This window comes from Psammomys obesus, unplaced genomic scaffold (assembly GCF_907164565.1).
Source record: "Psammomys obesus unplaced genomic scaffold, mPsaObe1.curated_primary_1811, whole genome shotgun sequence".
NCBI classification, from domain to species: domain Eukaryota; kingdom Metazoa; phylum Chordata; class Mammalia; order Rodentia; family Muridae; genus Psammomys; species Psammomys obesus.
In genome coordinates, this window is record NW_026596158.1 from 2,441,718 (window position 1) to 2,451,333 (window position 9,616).

The following is a 9,616-nucleotide window of genomic DNA, read 5'->3' on the forward strand; positions in this document are numbered from 1 at the left end:
GTTCAAGGCTAACCTGATCTAGAGAGTGAGTTCAAGGACAGCCAGGGCTACACAGAGAAACCCTCTCTTGAAATAAATAAGTGAATGAATGAAAAATAAATTTAAGGAAGAACTGGCAACTACTGTAACTAGGAAGCAGAAGCCATCATTGTGTCTCAGGCCTCTCCTAAGACCCAGGTTAAAACATCAAGTCTATGGTGAGAATTCTGGAATTTGGGTTTCTATGAAAAACACAGAAATACTAGATAAAATGTGCTTTTGCTTTAATCCCTAGTGCAGGGATGAGGGGCTGCTTCGGACTGTCCACAGCATCTGACCATGCTTTGCCTGGTGCTCTAGCAGGGGCGTGGTTTTGTCAGCTTCTGTAATTGTGTGACGTTGGAATTAAAGGGTGTATAAATGTGAGGGGATATGGGGGAGGGGCTGTTATTTAAAAAGGTTGGTTGCAGTTTGTTAGTAGCCATGGTCAAAGAAGAAACAAAAGGAAATAAATTAGATTCAGGGATTTTCCTAATTCCTCTCTCCCCTCTATCCTTGTTTCTCTTCTACCTAGTGTTTGGGGTGAAACCAGGGGGATAAAGGGTGGAAAAAAGAACCCACAAAAAGCTGGGCAGTGGTGGCACAGCCTTTAACTCCAGCACTCAAGAGGCAGAAACAGGTGGTCTTTGTGAGTTCAAGGCCAGTCTGGTCTAAAGAGTGCCAGGACAGCCAGAGCTGTTACACAGAGAAACCTTGTCTTAAAAGACAAGAACAAAACAACAAAAAGAACCCACAAAGTAGCAAAAGACCAGAGACCTTGAACTCTCAAAGATCTGCGGCAGGTGTGTGCCACAATGCCTGGCTGAGTTACTGACTAATTATCACTTTTATCCCCATTCCATTTAAGCCCAGATCCTGTCCATTTCTGTTCAGAGGGAAATGAGCATAAACGTCAGGCCTCCTCTCTTCTGTCTGGATTCATTAATAACTGATCCAAAACTGCAGTGCAAGGAGCTGAGGAGCAGGCTCCAGACCTTGCATTTACTACAAAGCCTACGGTACATTAAGTACTTGTTGCATGCCATTCAGTTCTCACTGCTAGCAGGAAAGTGGTTTTGTTTTGCAGATGAGGAAGCAAACTCAGGGCACACTGATGAGGCCCACACTACAGGAGGTGGAGGAGCTAGGCAGCCTGCTACTGCAATATGCCACACTGCAGCTTGCTCGCCTGCCTTCTCTCTTTTCTTTCCACACCCAGCAATGCTGTCCAGCTCTCTCTTGTACATGTTGCTGGCCTAAGAGCCAATAACTACAGAGAGGCAGCCCAGCACAGTTACATACCATGCCACTTTCCACAAACAGGACTTGCAGGGGAGCACGCCACATCGTGGGCCTTCCCTTTGTTCTGAATATGGCACTCAAGGGCTTACCATGAACCCCGTGGCTACTCCATGAACCTCAAGAGCGACAAAGGGTGACCCAGCTGACCTCCATCAGCCTGCTAGCCTCCAAGCCCTTTGATAGTTCTGCGACATGCCGCACCTGGTGTACTGTCCTCTTATGTTCACACCAGATGCTCCGGCCAGAGCCCCTCCCAGCACTCTTCTAAGTCACTGCTTTCTTTTGCCATGGTCTCATCTGCATACTCTTCATGGAGCTCTCTCCCTGTACACGCTTCCTGGAGTACAGGCTTTCCATGCAGATTTTTTTTTTTTTTTTGAGATAGGGTTTCTCTGTTTAGCCCTTGCTGTCCTATAGACCAGGCTGGCCTCGAACTCAGAAATCCTCCTGTTTCTGCCTCCCAAGTGCTGGGCTTAAAGGCGTGAGCCATGGTGCATGGATGCTGGCAGAGACCTTCCTGGCCCCAGTCCCTGCTTTCAGCCTTGGGATGTCACGGAGTAGCTGCTTAGTAAATGTTACAACCAGGGGAGTGCCTGCTGTCATCCTCCTGTTCTGAGGTTTCTTTCCTGATGTTGGAGTGTCCCCTTACCCTGAGGCCTGCCTTTGAAGCAGGACTCTTCTGCTTTCTTTGCTGCCATGAGTTTTCAGAACTAAGAGCAATCACTAGTATTTACAGTATGGACACTCAAAGTGGATGGGCGTGCAAGCATGGACGGCTGCCAGTGAACAGATTCGGGCACACCCTCCCTCCCCCAGCGCAGGGCAGTACCTGGAGTCCAGGCCCTGTGCCACATCTATTCCTAGGTAGTGGGGCTTTGGCAGGTTGGCGAGGTAGTGCAGGCTGTGGGCCTGGAAGACTCGGACTATGCCGTCTGTGCACCCGCAGAAGATCAGCTCCTCACTGACACACAGGCAGGAAGCCAGGGATACCTGAGGAGACACACCCAGGTGAACTTGGTGCTCTCCATGACTTTGAAATACAGCACCAGGTTCCAGTGAAGACGCCAGCATGTGGGTAGAGATGAGACTTGGGCAGACTTGTCACAGCTACTCAGAGGAGCTTAACTGTGCATGAAAGTTTGTCAGGGATGGAGAGACGACTCAGCAGTTGAGAGCAGCTGTTCTTGCTGAGGACCCAAGTCCAACTCACACCCACGTGGTGGCTCACAATATCTCTAACTCCAGTTCCAGGGGATCCAGTACCCTCATCTGACCTCCACAGACACCAGGCACACAAGTGGTGCACATGACACATGCAGGCAGAACACTCATACACATAAAATAAAAATAAACAAATCTGAGCGATGCACGTCTTCAGCAGGCCGTGACTTTGGCAGGTCACTTGCAGTAACTGGGCTGAAGTTTGGACCTGGACACACAGACAAAAGGGGTTGCATGCATCAGACTCTACACACAGACTCCAGGTTTCCACAGAAACTTCACTTATTAGTCATTATTAGTCATCTGGCGTCTGTGAAAATCTGTGTGCGTGTGCATGCTCTTGGTTTTGCCTGTTTATTTTATAAGACAGGGCCTCACTGTACAGCCCGAGCCACACTGGAATTTCTGGCAACCCTCTGGCGTAGCACCACACCTTACCAAATAAAAGGTGCTTCCTTGCACCAGTAGAGGTGGCGTACAACTGCAATGCCAGCACTGGGAAAACTGACGTCAAAAGAGCACAAGTTTGAGGCCTGAGCTATATAACGAGACCTTGTCTAGATAAAAGCAAACAAGCAAAATAGCTTTTAACTTGCTTTGAAGTTGCTTAAGTTCTAGAAAAAAAGATTAAAAGAAAAAAAAAATGTTTACAGCTAAAGAGATGGCTCATCAGTTCCAAGTACTTATTGCTCTCGAAGCGGCTGGAGTTTGCTTCCCAGTGCCCACACCAGGCAGCTCATGGTCACCTAGAACTCTACGGCCAGCGGGTCCTATGCTGTCTTCTGGCCTCCATGGGCTCCTGCACTTATGTAGTGACAGGGACCAGAGCTTGGTTCCCAGCACCCAGTGGTCAGTTCACAACAGTCTGTAACACACAGACACACAAGTAAAAATAAACTTTAAAAAAAATGATGCTTAGGTTCCTAGAACACAGATACCACAGCCTGCATGCCCTGAGGCCAGGCATGCCGACCCTCAGCAGAGGCCAGCCAGCACAGTCAATAAAAAGCGCATCTCCTCCACCCAGTCAACGGTAACTGAGCTTGGAGCAGGCTGACAGCTTGGACTCAACTTTCAGGCACTGGGAGAAAAAAAATAACCCTGCAATTAGTAAAACATTGACCTTTAGTCTAAAAATGTACATATTTGCACAAGCTTTTCTTTTTTGACAGAATAGTAGGTTCAAGATACCTTAAATTAAGAAAAAATCCCTCCTGCACATTACCTCGTACGACCATCCACTCTGAGGAAGGAGGCATTTCCACTAAATGCACTGATTTAGTTATTTGTGGAGTGAAGGGCGCCCTGTGCCACAGCACACACGTGGCAGTGAAAGGTCAACCTATGGGAACCAGCTCTCTCCTCCCAGTGAGGACCTCAGGCTGCCAGGCTTGGAGGCAGCCTCATTTACTTGCTTGGCCAGCTTACTGGTCTAGCATTTGCTTTTACAGATGAGGAAACTGAGGCTTGGGAAGGGAGAGTCTCCCAGAGAACCTGTGTGGTCAGCCATTAACATGGAGCCAGGCATGCGCAGCGCACGCTTGTAATCCCAGCACTCAGGCTGAGGCAAGAGGATCGTGAGCTTGAGGACAGACTGAAATGCACAATGAAGGGAAGATCCTGACTTGGAGAAAGCCCCTCCCCAGATCCCGGCTAGTGCAGCAGAGTCTGGATACGCTAAGGGAAGAGTTCCCCGCTGGCTGCCGGCAGAAAGGGAGGCAGGCACCTTCAGGTTGATCCACTTTTCCAGCACCCGCTTCTCACTGAACTGGCAGAGCAGGCCAGAGTAGGACACGCAGAAGGTATTGCCCGCCATCTGGCCCCGGCCACAGGCGACATCGCAGAAGATGTTGTTGTGCAGCTCACCCAGGATGCCCGAGCGCCCTACCAGCGGCACTGTGCCCGTCACCTGGAAGCAGAGCAGGACATGTTAGGGACTGCCCGTGCTCAACAGGGCCGTAACAGGCCCCTTAGGACACAGCTAAACAGAAGGGTCTTTAAGAAAGCCTCCATGCGGAGGAGGAGGAAAGGCAGAAGCCACACTCTGGGCAGAGGGGCCAGGAGACAGTGGTCCAGTAGTGAGCTCTGGCCTAGCGGCAGAATCCAGCAGGGCTTACTAGTCAGAACCTGGAAGCCTGAGAAGCTGGGTGCCCTGGGAGACCACTGCCTCCTGCCCCAGGTAGTCATAGAAGCCTGCATGGCTACTGACTCTCCAAGACCTGGCTGGAATGAGAGCAAAACTCACCTTTGCTTCAGTGGAGACTTCCAAGAACCAAAACCTCACATGCCGATTGCCAACAGTGACAAAGTAGCTGCTGTCCTCAGAGAAGGAGAGGGCGATGACTCTACACGACACCTTGTTGGAAGCCACCACAACGTCTTTCTGGAGGAACGGGTACAGAGGCGCTCACCTACCCACTCCACACCTTGGCCACCCTGCGCCCCCATTTTTCTTGGACCCAGCAGTAGTCTAAACTCTGGGGAAACTGTGTGTGACCCTGGTCATTCCTGGTCCCCAGAAGGGCAGAGGAAGTTTCCCCAGGGAACACTAGGTGTCAGAACTCTCACCAGGGGTCAGCTCTGCAGCTGGAGGCAAGGCCCACACAATCCTGCTTCTCCACCCTGCCAGGGTGTGCGCACGGTCCCATGGCGGGTTATAAGCAGGGCCGGGACCTCAAGTCCTCCTACAGCTGTGGCAAAGCCCAGCCTTACGTGCATGTCAGGGAACTGCAGTTCACACCTCCAAGAGGAGGACGCTTTTAAAACCATTTCACAAGTGAAGAAATTGTCAAGGCACTTGTCCAAGGTCATAGCTAGCCAACATAAAAATAATATTTCTGTCATACACCTCACAATACAAGGGCTTTGCTCCCCATCTGTTCCCTACTTCAACAAGGACCTGATGGCCCAAACTCTTCGCCATGAGGTGACCTCAGAGAGAGAAGCCTCTCGGTAAGAATGGTGCCACAGAAAGCTGGTAGGTGCCCTGTAAGCACTTTCCCTGGCTGCTAAACTTTCCCTGTTTAGCTCCCAGGGTCTGAGGCTAGGGACTCCCTGGCCGCCATATACCCACAGCCCACTGGGTTCTCACCTTCCAGTCCCAAACATTGAGGACCATGTCATGCTGGTAGCCCATGGACACGATGTGCTTCATATTGGGTGAGAAGGCCACACAGGCCACACCATACTTGTGGCCCAGCATCTCTGCAACCTGCGTTTTCTCCTCCACATCCCAGACACGCACGGCTGGCCTGTGCCCGTTCTGGGGGTGGGGAGGTTGTGGTGAGTCCGTTACTATTGCTGAACCATGTGTCTAGAAGGCTGTTGAAGCTCGAGTTGACACTGTTACAACCTGTTCCCAAAAGCTACCTCCCCTATTTGCCACAGGGCCTCTCTAAAACCAGAAGAAGCCAATTCAGGGATTTCCAAGCTTGCTGAAAGCAGAAGGAATAGCTCTGAGACCTTGCCCACCCACTCAGTCAAGACTCACCTCTCCTGTCACTATGTACCTCCCATCTGGGGAGAAGGCCAGAGCACTCAGGGACTTCCTGGAGACAAGAAAAGGAGTCGTCACTGGTTCCACCATGCTCTCAGCATTCTGCCTACTCCTGGTCCCCAAGGCTGGGGAAAGGCTTGGAGAAATGAGTGTCAGCAGCTACTACACAGCCAGCTTGCCTGTGTGCCCAACATGGCATTCAGGGAAACGGAACAAAAGCAAGGGTCTTTTCCTCCCTCAGGAGCAAACCCAAACACTGCGATCCGGATGTCGCAGTGTGTGTGAGCTCCCAAGACCCGACCCACCTGTAACACAGGTGCAGACTGGGCCAAACTAGAGCAGTGGTACTCATGGCTAGACCCTGGTATAGATGGCACAGACACAGCTTGCCCAATAGCCGAAATGTTTCTACTTCTCCATATGGAGGCCAGAGAGCAGCCTTCAGAGTGGCTCCTCAGGAGCTAACTGCTCATTTCCTTGAGACAGGGCCTCTCACTGGGATCCAGGGCTAACGATTCGGCTAGGCTGGCTGGCCCCGTGTCTACCTTCCCACATTGGGAAGATAAGCACATGTCAGCATACCAAACTTTTTATGTGGGACCTGGATTTGGGTCCTCACACTTGCACAGCAAGAACTTTACAGACTGTGCGGTCTCTCTGGCCAGTCTCTGAAGCCCATAACTAGCCTGAACATGGGCTGATTAGCTGGCATGCCTTTTGGAAGAAGGACCATGCTCAGATTGTACAGCTTTAGCTCCTCCTTAGTTTCAATCCTGTTTTTATTCTTGTTTTTGTTTGCTTAGGATCTCATTATGTAGCTCAGGTCTTACTTCATGATCCTTCTGCCTCAGCACACTAAATGCTGGGATTACAGGCTCCTGTGTAATACCCACCTGGCTGCTATGCGAGTCTGACAACCCCAGAGAATTTACCATCCTCCCTGGACTGACTCAGTGGACATCTGGCTCCCTCCTTAAGATGCAGGGGGTAATGATGCGGCTTGTTATAGCTTCCTCTTCCCTTTTTGCTCCCCTGTCCCCAGCATGTGGGCCCAGGCTACTCTGCTGGTGACTTTACTCTTCATCTCTGCTGCGCCTCTGCCCTTACTAATTTTCCTTTGCATGGGTATCATCATTTCCTTTAGGTCACAAACTCAGGGAGGCCTTCCAATGTAGTTTTCCCCATTCTCTTTCCCAACACTCCTGCAAGCATTTTCCTCTCATAATCAGCTAGTAATCTGCTGGTGAGTTTATGGTCTGTCGTCCACACTGGCAGCTCTAGAGGGCAGATTCATGTCTCTGCTCACTACTAGACTGCTAATACCTAGCACAAAGCAGGTCCTTTAATCCCAGCACTCAGGAGGCAGAGGCTATGAGTTCAAGGCCAGCCTGGTCTACAAAGCAAGTCCAGGACCCCCAAGGCTACACAAAGAAACCCTGTCTCCAATCCTGTGGACATGGCTGAGTGAATGTCACAGCTGTGAGCACCTCCAGGCTCTGTGGGGAACAGGATTGGGCCAGTACCCTGGTCCCCCAACCCCGCCCCATGCCCAACCTACCTGGTAGTGTTAAAGATATGCTGCTGCTTGTTCTCCTTGGGGTTCAAGATCACCACCACACAGCTGGGAAAAAGAGGAAAATGAGTGTAAACTGGGGGGTTGGGAGAAGCATTGAGCCCAGGGATGATTTTGTCCCCAAAGAAAAACCCACGTGTCAATAAGGCTCCTTCTGGTTTTGTTTCTGTTTTTTGTCTCATCATGTAGCCCAGGCTAGCTCTGAATGCTCCCACCTGAGGCTCCTTTGCCAGGATGCTTTGGTGTCGGTAGTACTGGGGATAGAACCCAGGGTCTTAAGTATGCTGGGCGAGCACTTTGCCACTGAGTTACAACTCAGGCTTTTATAAGGTTCCCTTTGGGTACAAGGTTCTCTTTCTGGTTTCCCCTTCCTTCAGATATCAATGCTGAGAAATCTTGGGCACTTGTCATTATTAATCTGTTCTTAAGCAGAAACAAGCACTTCCTTTGCAGGAGCTATTCTGGCAGGCCCTAGGCCTACACAGACCTTATGCTATAATTACCTTCAGGCCCCACAGCTGCAGGTGAGGTCAGGGCGCTGTAGATCAGATAGAGAGGACCGGAGGCAGAGAGGGAAAGCTCTCTGCACAGGCCACCCAGCAGGTGAGAGGTGGAGTGGGGATGGAAACGTATCCCAGCTGGACTTAAGAGCTAGCCTGTCCTCCATCCCAGACTGTTCCCCAAGGTCTCATTAATATTTATTCTTTATTATTATGAGGCTACCCGACCCTATCTTGCTGGGGGAGCGGAAGAAGGCTCTTTCACTACCTAAGCAGTTTGGGACTAAACCAGTATGTCTGGACTAAACTGGATCTCCTTCAGTTCCCTCACCTATCTAAGTGGAGTGTACTTCTGGAGAGAAGCAGAGGCTTTAGGAAGAGCATATGCGGAAGAGCTGGACATGAGCGTGGGCTTTAATCACTCGATTTTCCCATGACTGCTGCCAATTCACATTCACAGTCACCATTAAAAGGCTTTCCCAGGCCTGGAAAGGTGGCTTAAAGGTTAAGAACACTAGCTTCCAGAGGTCCTGAGTTCAATTCCCAGCAATCACAAAGTGGCTCACCATCTATGAGATCTGGTGCCCCCTTCTGGCCTGCAGACACACATACAGGCACAACACTATACAAAGTAAATCTTAAAAAAAAAAGTTTTCCCAGATCTGACTTGCCAGGCACAGTACCCCGACAGCCCTCAGAGGGAGCAGCATTCTACAGGTGGGAAAGCCAAGGCCCAAAGAGATGCACCATCGACTTCAACTCCCAATCCCTAACCAGTGACCAGCTTATGCTAAAGCCCACCCATAGACTTACCCTGCTAAGTAGGCCACATGTCCTGTGCCAGGGTCGCAGGTTAGACCACTGCTGTTCTGGGCTGTGATGCCAAGCACCTTCTCAAGTGTCACCTGCAAAGAAAAGGGCTGTCAGAAATACCTGCTCTAGCAGGCCCCACATGGCATAGCTGCCTCAGCCACGAGTGTAATTCCTGCTGCATTCCACACATAGTCGAGCTTCTGAAGTCGTGCTGGTTACCTGCAACTTTAACTTGACCTTTGACAGCACTCCCCTGTCTGCTGAGGAGGAACAAGTGCTAACAAGGAAGAACCTGGGCCTGAAGGAGAGGGAGAATGCCCAGTGACAAGGTGATCGCTGACTGTGTCAAAGGATGCCTGTGGATGAAAGACTTAAATGCCGACAATCTGTTTGAAAGAAGGCATCGCAACCACCCTATTTACAGATGAGCCACAGATCCGACAGCTGGAGAGCGGCATGGCTGGAGTGCAAACCGAGGCACTCCAGCTCCAAGGCCAGCACTTCAGGCCACACAGGGCAGACACCACCCTGAGCAAAAGCAGACAGTGCTCCCTAATCAAAGTCAGTCTACAGTTTCAACAAGCAGAGAAACAAGTCAGACTAAAAAATGTAATAGCTTGAAGACACAGCCCAATAACAGAACATGCCTAGCATGTGTAAGACTTGAGACCCAGCACTGAAAAAAAAGAAAAC

At 50.5% G+C, this 9,616-nt stretch overlaps 1 protein-coding gene across 1 annotated transcript in view; it reads right to left on the minus strand.

Moving 5' to 3' along the window:
* The window catches only part of Wdr62 (WD repeat domain 62), a 38,638-nt gene that overhangs the window by 25,774 nt on the left and 3,248 nt on the right, over positions 1 to 9,616 (minus strand). Inside the window, exons 2-8 of the mRNA XM_055594998.1 lie at positions 8,924 to 9,015; positions 7,596 to 7,658; positions 6,032 to 6,089; positions 5,633 to 5,803; positions 4,787 to 4,924; positions 4,268 to 4,450; positions 2,150 to 2,310 (exon numbers count right to left, since the gene is read on the minus strand). Of these exons, the coding sequence (XP_055450973.1) occupies positions 2,150 to 2,310; positions 4,268 to 4,450; positions 4,787 to 4,924; positions 5,633 to 5,803; positions 6,032 to 6,089; positions 7,596 to 7,658; positions 8,924 to 9,015 (866 nt within the window). The remainder of the gene's footprint in view (positions 1 to 2,149; positions 2,311 to 4,267; positions 4,451 to 4,786; positions 4,925 to 5,632; positions 5,804 to 6,031; positions 6,090 to 7,595; positions 7,659 to 8,923; positions 9,016 to 9,616) is intronic.